General features: G+C 38.7%; 1 protein-coding gene and 1 long non-coding RNA gene across 3 annotated transcripts in view; one reads left to right on the top strand and one right to left on the bottom strand.

The window, feature by feature from the left end:
* Positions 1-1,880: 1,880 nt before the first annotated feature.
* The window catches only part of npy2rl (neuropeptide Y receptor Y2, like), an 87,315-nt gene continuing 68,602 nt past the window's right edge, over positions 1,881-20,593 (bottom strand). For both annotated transcript variants that reach the window (XM_040031424.1, XM_040031425.1), the window contains exons 4-6: positions 16,274-16,439; positions 10,484-10,637; positions 1,881-9,819 (exon numbers count right to left, since the gene is read on the bottom strand). In XM_040031424.1, coding sequence (XP_039887358.1) covers positions 9,235-9,819; positions 10,484-10,637; positions 16,274-16,439 — 905 coding nt within the window. In that variant the 3' untranslated portion in view covers positions 1,881-9,234. The remainder of the gene's footprint in view (positions 9,820-10,483; positions 10,638-16,273; positions 16,440-20,593) is intronic.
* Positions 14,980-20,593, top strand: part of LOC120733340 — a 29,006-nt gene continuing 23,392 nt past the window's right edge. Inside the window, exon 1 of the long non-coding RNA XR_005695793.1 lies at positions 14,980-14,991. This is a non-coding gene — a long non-coding RNA (uncharacterized LOC120733340). The remainder of the gene's footprint in view (positions 14,992-20,593) is intronic.

The following is a 20,593-nucleotide window of genomic DNA, read 5'->3' on the forward strand; positions in this document are numbered from 1 at the left end:
GGAGAAATACCAACTCTAGAAGATGTAGAGGGTGAAGGTAACAGTGGCCCCAGTGGTAATAGACAGCCCGCAAGAAGGGAAATTTTTTTAATATGTTTTTTTTCTTTTGAATTGCTAAAACATGTCGAATGTGACATGTGTTTTTTTTTATTCAGTCAAGGATATTTGTCTGTATTAAAATTTAAATTTCAGCTTTTTGTTGGTTTCAATAACCGCAGTTAAATATCAGTCATTTGTCAACATAATGTATATAAAAATCACTGATAACCCTGTATTTGTGCACCTAAAAGGAAATTAACAAAATATTGTTTCATATTTTATTACTGAAGCTGTAATAGTAATACACCATCAGAGAATATCTATAAAGTTGTTTTTTGGGATTTAAAAAAAAACTTCATTTGAACCACTATATTTGGATGGGATTTATTGCTTTTGATAATGCAGTTATTTTAATCCAGTTCAGAGCATTTATCATTATGGTTTCATTTAAAAATTAAAGACAAAATTTAGCTTTTGTATGTAAATGGAGGAAAACGTTTGTGCCAGTCTGATAGGCAAATGCCATTACTTGGAATTCATCATTTGGGAAGCTTGAGGGCCCAATTTCAATCTGCTGCTTCTACCCTTCCAATCTGTGATGAGTGTATTTCCATGAGGAATTACACTTGAGGTTGCTGAAGGGTCTAAAAGGCTAAAAAATAATAATAATAATAATAAAAAGAAAGAAAAAACAACCCTGAAAGCTTTGGGAAACCATCAGTGTTCTGTGACAGAAAATGGAAATTATAATCAGCATCCCTGGCATTGATACTATCAGATCTATTCATAGATGTATCAAGATCCCATCCATCATTTATTGGCAAATGGGTTTACTCCATTTCAGCTTCAGTCACCCAAAAATAGATACACACAATTTCGCCTTATTGTCAAGGAAGTCCTAAAATAGTAATGCAGAGCTTTTTGTAAGTGCTGGACTTTCCTCTATATTGGAGTTACAAAAATGGTGCTGAACCTTGAACAAGTATGATTAGTAGTAGTAACAATTTTGGATGGCTTTTATTGGGTACCCCTTGCTAGTACCAGGTTGTATTCCCTTTTCTTTGTGGCACAGATTACCGGTCATGGCAGATGGATGCTCTCCTGGTTCTCTGGAACAAAACTGAATTGAATTAAACAGATTTTTACAAAGGGCTGGAAACATTCCTCAATTTTTTTTCACAATAGCATCACACTGTACCTGCACATCAATGATGTGAATCTCCTGTTCCAACACATTCCTAAAGGTGCTACACTAAATTGAGATCTGGCGACTGTTGGGGCCATTTGAGTACCAGTAAATTCATTGTCATGCTCAAGCAACCCATTTGAGATGATCTGAGCGTTATGACATGTTGAGCTTATCCTGCTGGAAACAGCCATAAGGAAACGGGCACATTGTGGTCATAAAAGGATGGACAATACTCAGATAGACTGTGATAAATGCAAAATTACTAGTAAAGGCCCAAAGTGTGCTAAGAAAATATTCCACACACCATTACACCACCACCCACATTGATACAAATCTGGATGGATCCATGCTTTCACATTGTTAGTGCCAAATTTTGACGCTGCCATGACTGTTGCAGCTGAAATTGAAACTAATTAGTCCAGGCATGTTTCTTTTTCTTCCTCCATTGTCTTCTATTGTCTAACTTTGGTGAGCCTTTATGAAATGTAAAGAAGAAGGGGCTTGGATTATCTCAGAAAATAAATGCAGTTTATGAACAATTTTTGGTACTCGCTTGTTGGAGGTTGCAAGATAACCTTGGAGATATAAAAAATTCTACTTTTGACGTATGTAAGTTCCAGTTTTTAGTTATAAAAGGACACAGACACACAGAAGGAGTCCAGAGGCACGTTTGTGCTTGAGAATAGTACATCTGTTGTTGGACACTGTTAAAGGCCAACAGTTTGTGCTTGGTTACAGTCGTTCACACAGTCAATATTTACACAGAGTTATAGAATATACAACATTACAGCCATGTTACAAAGCAGTTTACATTCATATTTGATAAAGGTCGAGCAGCATCTGTGGCCTTCTGTCACAAACTGGCACAATATAACCTGTAAGGAGCTAAATATCTGTTCAACTCTTTTCTTATAAGACAAGCAAACAAACAAACAGAAAAGACAGCCCATTTAATCACCAGAAGCATTTAAAGCAGAGGTTTATGAAAGTATTTCATTTTTAATTTGTTTAAATTTGGCCTTTGAAACTCAGTGAAAGGGAAAAGTCATATAATTTTCTTTTTTAAAGCAGTACAAAAGAAAAATATTTTTGCCCAAGATAACAGTTAATGGAACAATAATGTTGGCAAAAAACCCAAAAACACATTGAAGAAGTAAACCATGACTCCCGTGGTGAATTTTGTTTGAAGACATTATGTTCTAACAGAAAACTCCCTATTGGCAGGTTAAATCTATTCATATCTTATTTTTGGATTAATTTCAAAGGAATTTTTAAGCTATGGTACCATGGTATTTGCCACATCTACAGTTTTTTCCACTGATGGTTTTATTGTATTTTTTCATAGAAACAGTTGTGGAGACTTTGGACCATTTGAAAAACTAATAGACAGTGTTTAGAATTCATATGAGTCAAAAGACATACATCTCATGAATTGAGAACTCTGGAGAAAATGGAAACAATTGGAAACAATTGGCCCCATCTCCTTTTGTATCTTTCTAGCAATGTTAATAACATCCAGGCTTACCTTTATTAAGATACTCTGTTTGGTCTTAGTTGGTCATTTGAGGAAGATAAATCAGGAGTCCAATGCTGTAGCAGAAGAGGCTTAGTGGACATGTAACTTTATTGGTCCAGACGCTGTTGTGGAATAACTAAGAGTTTTAAGAAATTTCATGAAGTTGTTGCAACAGTGATATCCTGCTAAATTACCACGCTCAAGTTCAGTGAACCCTTCAGAACAACTGACGAATGTTTTTAAAGGCAGACTGCATGGCCAGGTGCTTGCTTTGTATGTGAGCAATGGGACTGAATAAAAGAGCTGATTTCATTGGGTAATGAAGTAGGGGCAAGTTTTATTATTCTTCAGTTCATCTTTTAATGTTGTTTACTGGGAAATAAAGACAGATGGTATCAGAATAGGCCCAAGCTAGACCATGACACTGACCTGGAAATGTGTGTTTAGGTTCTCGATCATCCAAGTAATGCTAATCTTATGAGCTTAAATAAAGAATGCAACTTAAAGACGTCCAATTGCCTTCATTTTTCAAGATTCTAAGGTCTGAACTGAATAAGCAAAAGACAGATAGATGGCTAGATGGATGAGATATAGCTACATTTGTGGAATTTAAAAAAATGTCTAGCTATAATTGGAAGATTTATATTGGGAGGATGCATAAGTCCACGTAAAATCTTCAGGAAATGATGCTTATTTCATAATGGAATATAGTGGTTAGCCATTTGTTTAAAATTTTCAACATGCTGAGTAATATATTGAAATCAGTGGGAGTTCCTCAGACTCAGAAAGGGCAAAAGTTAGCTTTTCAATATATTTAACATTGTGAGGGTGTTGTTTAAACCCAACCTTTTAAAATGCCTCCAAAGGAGGGGTAAAGGTTGGTTGAAAATTTGAATAATGTGTTAACTTGAAAGTTACAATTACCAAACTTACAAAAATTATTACAATCAGTGAGTTGTAAAAAGTGATTTATGGCTGCTTTTCTTCTTTTTGCGTTTCCTCTGCCTTACATATCAGTGCAACCCTAAAAGTATTCTGATAATAATAAATGCTAATTCTCTGTTCATAACCCCGGCTTATCCAGTATAGTTTCCCAGTGGATTGCTCTGAGGATAATTTCTTTTGTTGGGAAAACTGTAATTGAGCATTACTTTGGATCTTATGACGAAATGTAGTTGCATTTAGCCAATTGTTAGCACTTTTTTAGGGCATGGCCAATGTTCTTACATATGTTGTTGAAAAACAAAACAAAACTAAGTGGACATAACTGAAACTTATTTCAGGCATCTAACCAAATACCTCCTTGAAAAACACCCAATGACTTTGAGATGAGGGAACAGTTCACCAAAACAAAGATGTTTCGGGGTAGCACTCTGTGGACAAGAGTGGATGTTGATGTTTACACATAGCTCATTTGGGGATCTGGGGAGTCTGAGCAAACCATGTATCTTCAACCTACCCTTCTGAACCGCTTTATATGTCCCCGTAAGTATAATAGCAATGAAAATTCATCCCAACGACTTAAAGTCAGAAGTCTGTCATTTAAATAAAGCACATTATGGTTAAAAATTGCTACTGTTTACAAATATAATTAAATAATTCAGGTCATTTTAAAAAAATTAAATCTGTCATTTCTAAACTGTTAGTTTTGACACATAAATTTGCAGGCATAATTTTTTTGTTTTTGTGTCTAAGCACTTAGACTTATCAAAAGAAAACTGACATTTTTCATATACTTTTTGTCCATTTCTAGCTGCTTAATGCATGCATTCATAGGAGGAAAAGAGACAGATGAGGAGCTGAAACGAGGACAGAGAGAAACCAGTTCAGTGGGAGGGAACAGAGGGATTGTGGGATTGCTGGTCGGGTGAAGCAGTGATGCAGCTCAGAGAGAAATGATCCTCTAATCGAAGGATTTAAAGAGGCATAGATGTCAGGAACACCAAGGCTCAGCCCCCCCCCCTCCAAAAAAAGGAGCTTATCTGCAGTTTTTGAAACAGAATGACATTGTGTCTACTTTTGATTCGTTTTCTTTCACATCTCTATCTCTGATATGTATTCATCTTGTGCAGGTCGTTTTTCAATCAGCCAGCTGCACCAAATTGGTATGTTGATGAAGCTCCTGCCAGGGGAAACCTGAGAGTTGGAATTACAATTAGGCAATTAAATTTTAGACTTAAAGAAACAACCTTTGGTAATAACAATTTGAACAAAGGAACTAATTAGTTCATAATTAACAGAAAATTAAGAGCAAAAATTATGTGTGGAAACACATACGAAATGTTGATATTACTTGTGGGAAATATTCCTACCTTCCAAAAATAGTAAGTTTAGCCTTTTATTTATGTTACTTAACCCAGACCAGAAACACATTGATTCTTTTCTACAACAAGCTGTCAAGGCACATAGTGGGATACCTAAGGGCAAGAGAAAAGGGATAGTGCAAGACTGGATCCGCATGAGGGATGTGCTCATTATGCTTATTTATGCTTATTCATTATTTAGACATGTCTTACTAACACTAAGCCCACCATATTAGGTCAGCAGAAGCAGACCACCTGATTTGAATGTTGTCAATATAACAGGTGGCCATTATAAGTTGTCATATATATTTCCAGTAGTTGATTTCCCATTGAGAATACAAAGCATGCATGGTTACGGGATGTTTTTTTAACTTAAACTTGGTAGTAATTGGTAGTTGGTTTGGATTGGGGTCACATCACGTTCACACCATAAACGAACCGCTAAGGAGTTCTTTTGAAACCGTACTAAGTTAAAGTTTTTAACTCCATAAGTTAATTGCGAAGATTGTTTATTACTAAACCTTACCAAGAAGTTTAAAGGTTTTAACTTGTTTCAAAAGGTGCAACCTTTATGGTAAAGGTGTGCGGTCTACATTCCCATAGAAACTGTGCTTCAAGTCCTGCTTTTCATAATTTCCTTACTACTTGGGAAGTGCTGAGTGTACACAGACAAGCTAGCATCTTCTGTGCAAACCACAGATAACCATCGTAATTTGCTAGGAACCAATGCCAAATGAATCTTTTTGATGGAACACCAAATAGATATTTGCAACCCGGTTCATGTAGCGATAGGCAGCATCCACTCACCAACCCATCAGGGAACACAATTTTTTTTCCTGGTGACCCCAAGGGAGGGGGGGGGGGGGGCTGATCCAAAGGACTGTCTGATTGAGGCCCAAAGATATTTTTAACTACCTGCTCTTCCCAACTGTTTCATCTTGCTGGAGGAACTTCCTTTCTATTCCTATGGGATAGGTCTTCGAAGGAAGGCACTGAAGCCGTTGACTGAATGAAGAGGAGATTTTTAACCGTTAAAGTATATTATTTTAATCATGTTTAATTATAAACACCCTGCTACTTTCTACCTGGATAGAAGACGAATATGTTAGAAATGGATGGATGGTTACCAGATTCTGTGGAACTTTTGAACAACAACAGTTGAGTTTTAGGGAACTTAGCTCTGTGACCTGAATGAATGAATACTTAAGGAGCAGAGAGAGGAAACAGGGCCGACTGCAGTAAACAATTTGATTGGCAGTTTGGTGGGTCAAAGGAAGTCGAGTGGGACAAAGCATTGCAAGCAGTTCACTGGCATTTGGATGAAAGGGCATTATCATTGCAGTACATTGATTTTCTGACTTTATTGTGTATGCTTCTGCCCTTGGTTTTAATCAGCTGCGATTCTTTTTAGCTCATTTTGACTCCACCAATGACAATTGTGTTATGATTTTCCATGTGTTTATTTGAACAGATGTTTAGAAGAAGCAATCTATTGCAGCTTTACTAGGTTCACTTAAGTAAAATTTTATTTATATTCCACCAGTGGAACCACAGTCTTCTCAAGATGCTCATTTTAAGCATGGAATATTAAAGACCACCTCCAGCAGACCAAGCAGTGGGTCGCCGTTTTCCCACAATTTCCAGGTGGCTGAGATCAGTGTTTACTTCCAGTCAGACTGAAAACCAATGCTTGAAATGTTCAATGTAAAAAGATGTGGATTAGCTGTTCCTAGGATTTGGGAATTCTTGGCTTTAACCTTATTTAGGAAGGCCTGAACAAAGGTTAATGTAGTTGGAGCCTTTAGAATTACAGTGAACTCAGTCTGCTGACAGCTCTGGATATTTTGGCTCTATGATGGATCGCAAGGACAGGTCAGGTGCTTGTTGATAGTGTAGAGGCATAATGTCTATCTAGGGAGTTGATGCAGGATTGCGTAGGCCAGCCTCTGCCTCTTGGAATGATGTAGCCCTATTCCCAGTGGTGTGGTAACACCAAACTCAAGGTGAATTGTGGCCTGACAAACAAAAGCTAGAGTGTAATGGAGTGCTAGAAAGAAGTTACTGTAACATCAGTAAGTAAGATATCAGGAGGGTCTATGACTTTGCTCACTTAAAGCCCATTTTATGTTTTGTCTTCATATAAAAGAGAAGAATCATTTAGCTCTGGCTTGTCCTTCATCAGGCTAATCCAGAGTCTATGAGGCAATCTCAGCTGTAAGGCTTTCAAATTTGTAATTTGAGTTTAATTTGAAAACTTTTTTAAATGTACAGATGTGGTACCTCTTGGTGAGGTTTCATGTGACTTTATGGTGAACACAGCATTACATTTAGCCTAAGCCACCATTTGGTTGAAGTTTGGTAGTTTTGCTTGGTTGGAATCCAAAGCTACAAAATCTAAGTAGATACAGGGTAAATTTGGTAAATGATTTCAATTTTCATTTCCAGAAGCTTCCATCTTTTTTAATGTCTGTGGACTGGAACTCATCCCAGATGGCATGAATTCATAGGCAAGGTATAGCTACAGTCTGCAAATGAGGACTTTGTGAGAACAGAAAGACAGGGAGGGTTCAGTTAGCTGATTTGTGCACAGAAATATGAATTAATAGACTACTAGTCATGACTAGTTCACAAACTGCCGTAAGACTGTGTTTGGAAGGGTTGACAAGATTTCTCACAAAACATTCAGTGGCGCTATGAACTCATGAATCAAGATCATATTTTAACAGTATAAGTGACAAGATGAGCTTCTTTTAAAAAAGAAATTCATGGTGGAGGGCAAACGTAGTGCCCTAAATCCATGTAAAAGTCTATGAATAAACTATTCACTTGTGGAAGTTATTTGGAATTCAAAGCATCCATTAAAGTTATTGAAAAATGGCATATCTACCTAATGAGTTTTGCTTTAATGTAGCCAATCATACTTTAATGATATTTCTTCCATCTGTAATTGAGTTTCAATAAAAAGACTTGGTAGACTGAGCACAGATGAATAAAATAAGATTAATATTAGAAGCATAAAAATAACGACCTGGTCTTTGTGTCTGTATAACTGGAAAAATTGCAATGTGATAAATTTATGGCTTCAGTAAGGTGCTAAAGTGATCAAAGAAAAGGAAGTAAATCACTCAAGTTTTCATTTTATTCAAACATTCGTGTGTTAGCTTGAAAGTAGGGATCCTTTCTCTGATGTTTCTTTCTAAATTGGATACAGTTCATTTGAAATACCTTGTTTTTTATGTTGCCTCATTATCCCACATTTAACTCTTGTCTTTTTCTCCTACTGATCCTTTTATCACAGTTACAGCTTCGGCCCTTGTCTCAGATTCCCTTGCTCTCTATTCTCCGCCAATTAAAAAAAAAAAAAAACTAACAACAAAGCATCTTCCTTCTAATATGAATAATTTGACCACATCTACTTCTTGCCCACCTCTGTTTTCTGTTTTGCATTCCTCCAATCTGGCTTATTTTCAGATAATCCACAGCAAATGCACATTTTCACAACAGTGTTTGAAATTTCTCAAGCTTGCATCATGCATCCAAATTGTATCCCCCCCCCAGCTTTTCTTTTAATCGATTTAACAGTGGCCTAAAAATTCATACGCTTTCTGTAAGAGAGCACATTTGTAAACCACTGTGAATTATATTTTTGAGTTACATGTTTCATCTGTGGAATGAAGATTGAGAAAAAGCCCTGTGCTGGCTAGATTTTAAACTCCATTTCTTTTGGTAATTTTTTTTTTGTCCATAAAAATGTGCCTACTTAATCTGTTCTCCATACAGGCCTGCCCGCTTTTTTTAAGTGTCACAGATCCTTCAAACACAATTTCACCCTCAAAGCATGTCTTTACAGTGTGGGAATTTTCCATCACAGCAAGGTCATGTCCTCAGAAAGATGCAGTTTTAGTTGTTTAAGAAGACTTTGAGTCATTCAGCAGCTCCTCATCGTTTCTCCTGTCATTCTTCCTCTTCTAATCCCCAATCATCCCCGCCTTCTCCTCTATATTTGGGCTCTTTAATCCCCCCCATTGGCTCCCTCTCACTCGTGCCGTTTCTATTTTCTCACACATCTTTAGGTCTTCTTTTCTTCTGTCTCCATGTGCAATCTTTTGTCCTCTGGGAGACAAAAGAATATTCTTTTCCTTCCTTTCTCTTCCATGTCTTCCTCTCCTCCATCCCTCTTCGGCATCTCACACATCAGTGGCGTTGAGGCGTGTAGACACCACATCCTGCGTTTCAAGGACTATCTTCTTTGCCCTTCTGCCTCCCCCTCCTGCCCCTCCCCCAGCGGGGTGAATGCTGTCCAGTCGGCCGCCCCTTTCCCTCTCGCCGCCACTGCGACATTTAAAGACAGCGAGAAAGGCAGCGCGGTAGTTGCGGTTCATCCAGCCGTAAAGTAGCGGGTTTGCAAAGGTGGAGCACATGGCAATCACGTGGAAGACGGTGTAGAGCAGGCGGAAGTCCCGCATGTCCAGCACCGCGCTGTCAATATCGGTGGCCAGCTGGAAGGCGTGGAAGGGAAGCCAGCTCACGGCAAACACCACCACCATGGTCACCAGCATCTTGGTGGTTTTGCGGCGTCGGCGGTGGCGTTCGGAGGCGACGCTGCTGTTGACACCACTCTCTGCTGGACTGACATGACCACGCAATTTGGACCAGATGCGGGCGTAGGCAAAGGAGATGATGGACAGGGGGAGGAAATACTGCAGGATAAGCATGGAGATGCTGTAGATGGTGCCATCTGTGTTTGTCCCGGGCCATTTCTCCATACACGCCTATGACAGAGGACAGAATGGGATGTTTGGTTGAGTTTAGTCTGTGTTACATGAAGGTACACTTTAAATACCATGGTTAGGTTAGCCTCTTAATATCCCACAGGTCACTGGATTTAATTTTAGCCACATGGTTAAAAAGGCAAATCTCCAGAAACTAGAAGATGTAACACTAAAAATGAAGTCACATTTTGCCATTACAGTTTTTCTGCGCAATGTTTTTTTTTTCTTTTCCCTTTGGGTATTCCCAATAGATGAGAAGTCCATACAAAATGGCAAGTCAATGTTTGCTCCAATCCAAAGGTAATCAAGATTATGTGATATATGATCAAAAGCTTTAGAAAAGTTACTAAAAAAAAGGATTTTTCCATTGGATTCTTTTGGCGACTAGATCAGAATTTTGACATAGTTTACATTTGATTGCAGTGACTTTGAGAGGCTGGGATTATGAACAACAGGAATAAGGTGGGAAACAAGAGTTTGGAGGGGAACGGATGTAAGGAAAGAAAAGAAGGAAAGAAGGATGAGATGAAAGAGGAGGCAACGTGAGGGATGTGAGCAGCACCAGGAAGATCAAAGGGAAAGAATGAGGAGGGAAGTGAGGGGACCGATCTGTACAAATATTTGATTCAGAAACATGGTGTTGTAGGTGTGTGACTGCATATACCTGTATGGTATGTCCAGGCTCCAGTGTGAAAGAGCCGTACTCTCTGAAGATGGCAAGAGGGCTAGCCAGGATGGCACTCAGCACCCATGTCAATGCTATCACTGTAAAACACACGTCCTTACGCATCCTGGTCTCCAGGTGGTACACGATACACCTGAAATGCAAATTGGTGCATACCAAATATTTATATAAACTTGAAATGTTCACATGAGGCGCACTTTATAGTTTCTTTCTCAACAGGTCAGGACACAGAAAACCACTGATATTATATCAGTTTCCTGATTTTTAGATTGCATTAGTTATTACCAGGAAGTTTTGTCACACTTTATTCAGAAAATCTTACTTTTCAGGGGGAACATTTGTAGCTATTTTTACAAGTTTTCAAAATCTGACAGTAACCTTCTGCATTCAAAAGTTGATCAATTCTCACAATATCCCCAACACAGCAGCCCCAAACGACAGTCTCCACTGTGTTTTACAGATGGCTGTAGACACTGACTGCTGCTCCTGACCTCCTCTGTTTTATAAAGATGATGATTTGAACCAAAAGCTTCAAATTCAGAATCATCACTCAATGAGACCTGTTGCCAGTAATTTTCAGTCATTTTTTAAATGTAATTTGGCATACCTCAGCTTTGTTCTTTCCCTTTTTCCCTTCCTTACAATAAACGAACAGTAGATGGATCCGCTGAAAGGCCAAATGGATCTCTCAGGCCTTTTGTCAGGATTTTCCCTATTTCTGAATTAATCAGTGCATTTACACAAAACGTTCATGGATTGAATGACCATGAAAAGAGGCCACAATAAATTGATTAGAAATATAAAAGATGGATTTAATCTCACCATAATGTCACCCATTAGTCAGTAAAGTCTCATTTTGAAGCTGGCCAAAGTGCAAGACCCAAGATAGAAAATTATGCAGCGACACTGCTCAGATAGAACGACGTCATCATATAGCAATAAACACTTTTTGCGTGGTTGACCCTACCTTAGAGTAGCGGTCCCCAACCCCCGGGACATGGACCGGTACAGGGTCCTTGAGTCGTTTGGTACCGGGCCACGAGAGTTGAGGCTCGGGTGTAAAATTTATAGTTTTCAGGGTTTTTATCGTTATGTTTTTGATCGTTTTTATCGTTAACTCGGTTTCCCTTGGTCTTTTCCCGTGTGTTAAAAAGATATATATATTCTTTGGTACCGGTTCTATTTTGTTGTATTTATCCGCGACACCTTAAAGACCGGTCCGTGAAAATATTGTCGGACATAAACCGGTCTGTGGCACAACAGAGGTTGGGGACCGCTGATATTAGAGGAAACTTAAAATGAAACCCCACAAAAGTGAGCATATATGTGAGTTTGGAAGTCATGCTGACTGTAATGTACAATCTGCGTAAACAAAGATGACAAAGAAAAATTCTCAGCAGGCTCATCTAGCAAGTAGCTAAAACATGCAACACCAACCCTAAACTGGGTGCACTGTTTGTGCAGTTTTTTTGTAGGCCAAGATCAAGTCCTTCTTTACAGTCCCCTCTGCAGAATCAATGCTGCAAATCTTTCTGTTTGTGGTCAAATCAGCAACACTCATGAACATAAAAAACACCCAACAAGCCAGCAGTGAAGGCCACTCACCAATTAATGTAAGCCGCATTGCAAAAAACTCATATTTCCAAATGTGTTTGTTTTGCTGGTTACAACTGAGGCTCTTTTCTAATCTACTGAATATGGAAGTCAATAAGAAACTCTTAACACTTAAGAAAAAACTTAAGGATAAAAGAATGAAACTCATTACTCTGACTCAAGTTTCTTGATCAAGCCTCCAGTGAGTACAGTGGTTTCACATACTCAGCACAAGTCTAGTGGGTCTCTGTGGTGATTTTGGCAGCCATCTGTTTATTGCTGCCCAGATTAAATTATAAAAAACTTCTGGTAAAACTTATTTTAGCTTTTACAATCCCTGCTGATAGAGAAAACAAAAACAGGGTGTAACATGAAATCATTACGGATGAATTATTCAGCTGAGGCATCCTGACACTGAGGTTTTGTTTGGGCTTTGTGCTTTGGCACATCCAGCATGAAACATAATGAAAGTTACATTAAAGTTACAGCTTTAATGTAGCGTGGGTAGAAGAAAGAACTCTGTGGGCACATCACATTTAATTAAGTTTAATTAAATACTGCTGAAGCACAGAGCATGAACTCAGAAATTTCTCTTTGAACAATACTACATTAATTTACATGGTGAGTTAGTTTTAACTAAAGAAGGACGCCAGACACATTTGTACTTTCAGCAAATTTAACACCCTTATTCATACAGCCTTTAAATAAAGTTGGTCTAGTTGGTCATCATTCACCATGTAGAGGAAACGTTTTCTTTAACCCTTTAAGACCTACCATAGAACCAAGTCCGCCAGAGTTATCTTTATATTTTTACATGCTGTAGTGACATTTTTGGGAGCATTTCAAGTTGCTCCCAAGTATACATGAATACAACCATTATAGCCCAAACTTTAATAATATGTATGCGTTAAGTCTATAATAACTACATTAATTGCAACAAACTGCAATAAACTACAAAAAATTAAAAATCGTTTTTGTTTTGTTTTTTTTTTACATATATTTGTAGGTAAAGAAATTAAAGAGGTTTGTCCCTCAAAACTGTAAATACAAAAAAGTTGCACAAAATAGTTTCTAACAACAGGAAATTTATTTTGAGTGTTTTCATAGTTTTGTTTTTGAGATACACCAATTTTTATATACTGCTGGAAAAACGAAAATAAATATTATAATGCAAATTTGAAAAAAAAAACAACAAAAACCCAGCATTTGCATCAAAATAAACTATTTCCAGCAGAGCAATTTGAGTTCTAAGCATCCTAGAAACTATTCAGACAAGCATGAAGTCAAGCAACACCAGTGCAGGCTTATAAGGTCCCGAAGGTAAAAAAACAAAAAAGCAACAACTACATTTTCCACAAAAATGACGTCACTTCCGGCTTTGGCCAGGTAATGGTGGACACGCTATAGTTCGCGCTGACGTCTATTCCAACGTAGGAAGTGTTACGAACAGCTGATCGGATCGGCAAAGCGTGTTTCTGGAATATTATGTTTTTGTTGCTGCAAATGCTTTTTATGCTGTTTTTGCAAAGCTATATGTGGAAGGAAACTGTGACTTAGGACAAGCTGATGGCATAAAATGTAAGTACAACTCCTCCGGTTTCATATGCAAAAGAATTATTGTGCTATCTTACCTGGTTCTGGATCTACAGGGATTTAAAAATAGTTACACAAAACTGAGCGTACCCGCTCCGACCGGTTTTAAAGGGTTAAGGTAGCTATTTCCTGGCATATGTATATATATTGTTACTGGGGTGGAGGCTCATAGTCAAAGTTTGAAATAATGAGGTCAGAGTATGTACAAGTACTCCCTTATATGGTCATCTTAAGCGCACAAGGGGGCAGCCAATCACAGGTAACCTGGCTTTAAGCAAACTAGTCTTGTTTCGTACAGAAGATGAACTGAGGAGCTGCTAAGAGCTGCCAGGCCAAGTGTTTGATAAATCATGGAAAGCTACTCTTGCAGCTTGAATCTTTGCTAACAGGACCATAGGGCTGTAGCAGTAGAGCAAAGTTTTAAAGCAATATCATATTCAAATCAGAAGAGTAGACACTAAAGTGCATCAACCAAGTCTGTAGACCGACTAAATGAGGTTGATTTGACTCTCTTGATGTTTTCTCAAAAAGACAAACAAAAGAAGAAAAAAAACAAAGAGCACAGATGCTTGGATCTTGAAAAGTGATCTTTTGTAAATTTGTTTGTCAGGAACCATCTGCCCAAAAAACAAATAAGCAAATGAAAATCTGCTTTACATGCAGAGGAGAGATTCGTTCGTCTGTTTGCAATCTTTGGACAGGTGGTGGAGAGAAAATAAGCATAATGGCCTGTTGCCTGTAGATACTGATGACAGCCACAGGAACATCCTAACATGTGTATACATATACACCACCACGTATAGCAAGATTGGTGCCACAGTTGCTCTTAATTAACAAGTGTTGGCCATTACCAAAAATAAATAAATCTATATTATAGTTTTTAGATGTCTGTAATGGTTTATCCACCAGTGCATGCAAGCAACATTTCAGTGCTTAACCATTTACAGCCAATGATTTCATGGTTCAGGTTTTAAAGAGTTAAAAGCCAGTCTGCAGGCTCATAGAGGTTAAAATGAATAATCTGTTGTTCATTCTAAAGTCACTGCATCACTGCACTTAACACCTACACTCCAACTGCCAAAACAGCAGGCAGCTAAAGTCTAATTGTGCCGTTAGCAGTGCAGTGGCGGCATGACAGAGTCAGAGAATCTTCACTGTAATCCTCTTTTCTCAGGGCCAGGTGTATTAAGGTGGAAATGGATTTTAGATTTGTCATTAATATGACGTCAGCTCACAGCGAGAAGGTGAAAATCTGCAGGGGAGCACAAACTGATTGCATTTTCACAAAAGATCTGAGAAACGTCATGTAGAAACCAGGATAGATGTGAAAATGTGAAGTTAATTGATTACGATGGCCATCAGAGCATGGTAATCTAGCTATATCCTTTCCCTGAGAATAAGGGACAGTCAGCGTGCAATAATAATCTCCAGCTACATACATCTGTATATATAGAGTATTGGTGGGGTTATCTCATTTCCACCTTATTCCCTTCTGAACGTTACCTCCAAATGAGGTGTATCTCGCTGTGGATGTTATATAACTTTTCATTCACTGGGATGATACTGCACTCTGTTTCAACCATTTGAAATGTAGTTCAGAGTGATTAAAAACAACAGCCCAAGATTTTCTAATTGGCAGTAAACCCAAAGTGCAAAGTGCAAAGAATGTTATTACTTAGTCATAAAGTACATTGATCTTCTTTGTTAAGTTTGACAGGTTTTATTTCTGTTTGCAGTATTTTATAAGGATTTAAATTATTTTTGTGCTTGAAAACATTTGTTTGCAAAAGTTTCCAAATTTCTCCTCTGCAAGTATTGAAAAGAACCTTTTGACAAACATAACTAAGCAACAGAAGAGCTGCTTTTGCTGAGCTGTGGATGAACTCCAACTCTTTGTTCTGTGCTGCAGCCTTGGTGAGTTCTGCGTAGGATTACATGAACCAGTTCTTATTGTTCAGGGTCTCGTTGGAGTGGCCCTCCAGTTCACAGAAGATGAACTCTGCAAGAGAACAAAGACCGCCTTCGCAGCTGCAGTCCAGGACGGTGGAGTTGGAGTTCATCTGAACATGCGAAGCAGCTGAAGAAAACTGGATCTCCAAGATAAGGAAGTAATCTGGACAATGGGGAAAACAGGAACACAGTGCCATTCTAACACATGAAAAAAAAAAAGAAATGGCTTAAATGAGCCATCAAACCTACTTGTGTGGAGGTGGATCTACTGACTAACCAGTACCAGTACTATGAATACCTATGGACTTTATGGATACCTACAGTACAGTAGGTATCCATAAAGTCAAACAAAGCATATAAGTATAGATTGAAAATCTGTTTACTGTCATGTCAGACCATACAAAGTAGAAAAAAAAATCCTCTCTTTGACTTCTTCTTTTTGTTTGATGGACTTGCCTGTTTCCAACATTATGCACTGTCATCAATTGTCCACAGATACCCAAACCACAGATAATAGTGATATAAACACAATTAGAATCCAATGTGCCCGTCTCTGGTTATGAAGCAGCTGAAACAGGTAGCTCACCAGGAAGATCGTGAATACAGATTACATTTTCTTTAAGTGTCACCCACCTGTGGCGGTCCAGTGCGATGACGTTGAGCGTCACAGTGGAGACATGCACGGTGAGCCCCTGGGCGTAGGGCAGCAGGAAGCAAAGGGTGCTACCGAATTTCCACTCACCCTGCAGGGTGTAGACGAGGGTGAAGGGGAGGCACAGAGTGTTGACCAACAGGTCGGCTGGAGATAGACAAGAAGAAACATGTTTGGCTGTAAAAGTTCTCATGAATACATAACAGAAAACTTCCACTAAACTAAGTTATACAAATGCAACTTATGTTGCTGTCTGTGTGCCAGGAGGCACTGTAGGCAAAAGTTAAGTGCGTGCATTTTGCCTGCCTTGGACTTACTCTTGATAAAGTTGGATAGTTTAGCTTTTTCCCCAACTTAAGGCACCAAATGCTATTTTCAGATCCAGCAGCATTCAGTGTCTTAAGTTGTGGAATTTCATTGGGCATTGTCTGTTGGGCATATGGAGTCTTTTTTTCATTATCGCTATCGCAGGACATTGCTATACAGGCAAAAATGTTTCTGTTCACCGATTACTCACCCTAAAAATTTAATGCAGTGTTACCATTTAACTCATAAAGGCACAAATATAGTATGATTACTTCCCTTACTATCTTTCCCATTTTATTTTTGTGTTTTTATGTATATGAAGAAGAACATTGCTTTCCTCGTTTGTCTGCTTCTCATCACAAACACATTAAACTCGTTCTATTTCTGAGGTTAATTTTCTCTGAAATTGCTGCAGAAATTCTACACCACCCACTAAACTCTCTCCCTTTGTATCTTCTCCACCATCATAGATAATTAACCGGGCATCCAGCCTTAACTGTCTCAGCTGTTTTTTTGAGTTTTTTTGTGTTGTTTAAAAAAGACACACTTCCCCTGCAACAAGAGGGCAAAGGATAGATGAAAAGAAAAGGGAAAAAATACATGAGCTAGAGCATGCACCCATGATGATATATAAAAGAAAATTCCCCTCTCGCCCCTGCGGATGGTCTATCCTTCAAGCTCGGGTCCTCTACCAGAGGCCTGGGAGCTTGAGGGTCCTGCGCAGTATCTTAGCTGTTCCTAGGACTGCACTCTTCTGGACAGAGATCTCCAATGTTGTTCCCGGGATCTGCTGGAGCCACTCACCTAGCTTGGGAGTCACCGCACCTAGTGCTCTGACTACCACTGGGACCACTGTTACCATCAACCTCTACATCTTCTCAAGCTCTTCTCTGAGCCCTCGGTATTTCTCCAGCTTCTCATGTTCCTTCTTCCTGATGTTGCTGTCATTTGGAACCGCTACATCGATCACTACAGGTGTTTTCTTCTATGAGTTGTTGTCCTGACTCGCCCTTGCCATAGCATGTGTGTTGTACCTTGTCAATCTCTAGCTGTGAGCAGTCCCTTCTTCTGAATGTTTGAACACTGAGCTAATAATTGTTTCGCCATCAATGTGGATGTTGGCTCTTGAAGATTCCATAGGTCCCTCATCCTATTCATGTAACACCTTCCGTTATTTGCGTAGTAGTATTCCAACAACGCCCTGTTTTCGTCTCTTGCCCACCGATGCCTTCTTGTTCCAGTAATCCATTTCTCATCGGGTTGACCTGGTTCCTCAACACCTGACCCGGACCTTGTTGATCAAGGCTTCATATTTATCTCTCTCGCTCATGTCTGCGGTAGGCTTGCTTAGCATGGGGGATCTAGCCTTTAGGACCCTTACTGGATACAGATGCCCCAGGCGGGAATCGAATCGAATTGCGACTCCCACTCCGAAAGTGTGCAGTCTTTGACCTACCACACTTCGAAAAAGGTTCAGGCCAAGGTTTTGCATTTCATGCCTGCTTTCTTCTCATTAGCAATTTACTAGAAAACCCTATGAATACCAATGAAAATACTTCAATTAATAAAATCTTCTTTTAAAGAATGTTTAATTGCGGGATAGAATTTAAGTTATTTTACTGCTATGGGAATATTAACTGAAGAGTCTAGACTGAATTGGCATGTCAAAGGGTCAAAGTCTGCCCATGGCTTTACAAAGTCTAAGAGGTGCAGTGAAGACATAAAATACTATTTTTTAATAAAATGGCCCTTTATTCCTTTTTGTGTTGATTCAAGTCTTATTACACACGAGTGACAATGTTTGGAAAGTTGAAACTGTCTCTAGATTTAGACAAACTGAAGTATTAAGACAAAAAATGCATATTAATTATTATTGTTTTCAAAAGATTTTTTAAATTTACTGTTTTACAAAACAACAACAACAACAACAACAACAACAACAACAACAACAACAACATCATCATAAACCCCACATGAACACCTGGGATATGTTGGCTTTCACGTTGGTTTATGGCTTCAGCTTTTTCCAAGTGTTTCATCTGTCCTGTTCTTGTCCAAGTTCTCAAAATGTAGTCATTATCCCAAATACAGAAAAAAAATTGAAGGGTTGTTGTTTAATGCAGTGGTTTTATTTGTGATCCTGACTTTACACAATACTTTTGTAACACTGAGATCAGCTTTCTTTTCTTTTTCTTTTTTCACTCAAACACAATCGGCTCATTCCATTAAAGATGCCACAATTTTTCAGTGTTACAGTTGATGTGAGCCCAACTGTTGCTTATGATGCTTTGTTTTAATTGTAAATGTATGACTCTCATAACATCCAGTTTGTTACACATAAAGCCCTCTTGATGTAACATTTAGCCAAAATATTGACTTCAGACTACAACCAACTCAGACAAATGGCTCCACAAGCTTAAAAATGACTAGCAGGTCATACATAACTGGGTCCAAAGTGTCAAGAAAGAAAGAAAGAAAGAAAAAGAAAAAAGTAAGGAACTTTGATTGTGTAGTTTACTTTACACCTCCATCACCTTGAGTTTTGACTGAAAAAAAAATCACATTGTGCTGTAGCTGTAGTCTCTTTTCAGCTCAGCAATTTTCTGACACCTGCTCCCTGCCTGTGACTCCATATCAGTGCTGGTGTGTGGATTCAAATGTCAAAATGAAAATCTTTGAAAAGAGTTTCTCCTGGTAAATTCACCTGCAAATATGGAAAATCGGTCCCTATATTTACTCTGCTTGTCCAAACCCCATGTGTAGAGGTCCTATGCTCCAAACATACCCTGACATCTCTCACGATTTTGTCAACAATAAAGTCTCCAAAAACTGGTTTGATTATTTCCTTTGGTTTCTAAACAGGTTTGTGAATATTTATTCTGCAGCTAATTAAACTGTAGAAGTATGATATATGTATGATGCCTGTGTGTTTTAATTTGATGCTAAAGGTTATTTTTAAAAACATTTTCATGTGTTTTACCTGATGTATCTTTGCCTCTTAATTCTCCCTCTGGGTCTCTCTTTACAGTTCGAATCTACCACATTTTTTCTGCACTGATGACACCAAAAGCAGGTCATATCTATTAAACAACGTTCAAGTTTTTTCAGACTAATTAAAGGAAAAATGGCAGCCGCAGTAAAAACTCTGCTGCTAATTCCTGTCCGATCTTGTGTTTTTCTTGCCTACTGTTGTTATATAACCACTTTGTAATATAATCGTCTTTTTCCTCCTTTATCCTCGATGTTCCTTTATAATTGAATTTTTACATGTCATCAATGAGAGCAGATAAGGCTGTGGGAGCACTGAGCTTCTCAGGATTCGTTGAGTCATGTGAGGATACACGCAGAGACAAAGCGACTTGTGAGCATCTGAGCCGCTGTCCCTGAAACATCAGACATGGAGAGACGCCATCTGCCCAGAGAGCTGCAGACGGACAGATTGTACACATGATCAGTACAATCAGATTCAGTTCTCTATGTGTGAGCATCAGCGGGGGCAGCAGCTGGTGCCGAGGGGCAGTCAACATCTGTAGATACATGTCTATCAGACACTGATGTTCCGCACATGCCTCAATTTTAATGGCAATACAAATGAAACCATGCAAAGAATTTGAAAAAAGCAAAAAACTGAAAGATTACTTTACTAATCCATGTGTAAAATAACCCCTTCTCACTTAATTTCCTTTCGCTGCTCAGCTCTCACACAGTGGCTCAGCTAGAGTGGAGCGTGCTTCTGTCCTCTTAGTGAGTGAGGTAGACAGTAGACAGCGGTGAGGAGGGCTGTGCAAAAGCAAAACATATAAATATGCCTGACACCTGTAAATGAAGCAGCATCTGGCTGCAGTTTAAAGACTTTTGTCTCGGTCTCGTCTCGACTTTGTCTTGGTCTCGATACCCTCTGGTCTTGGTATTGTCTTGGTCTTGGTTTAGGCGGTCTTGACTACACGTCTACATATTACTTACCACACTTTGACCAGATGGTGATGCTGGCAAAT

Source organism: Simochromis diagramma, unplaced genomic scaffold (assembly GCF_900408965.1).
Source record: "Simochromis diagramma unplaced genomic scaffold, fSimDia1.1 OVJJ01000229.1, whole genome shotgun sequence".
In the NCBI taxonomy this organism is placed as follows: domain Eukaryota; kingdom Metazoa; phylum Chordata; class Actinopteri; order Cichliformes; family Cichlidae; genus Simochromis; species Simochromis diagramma.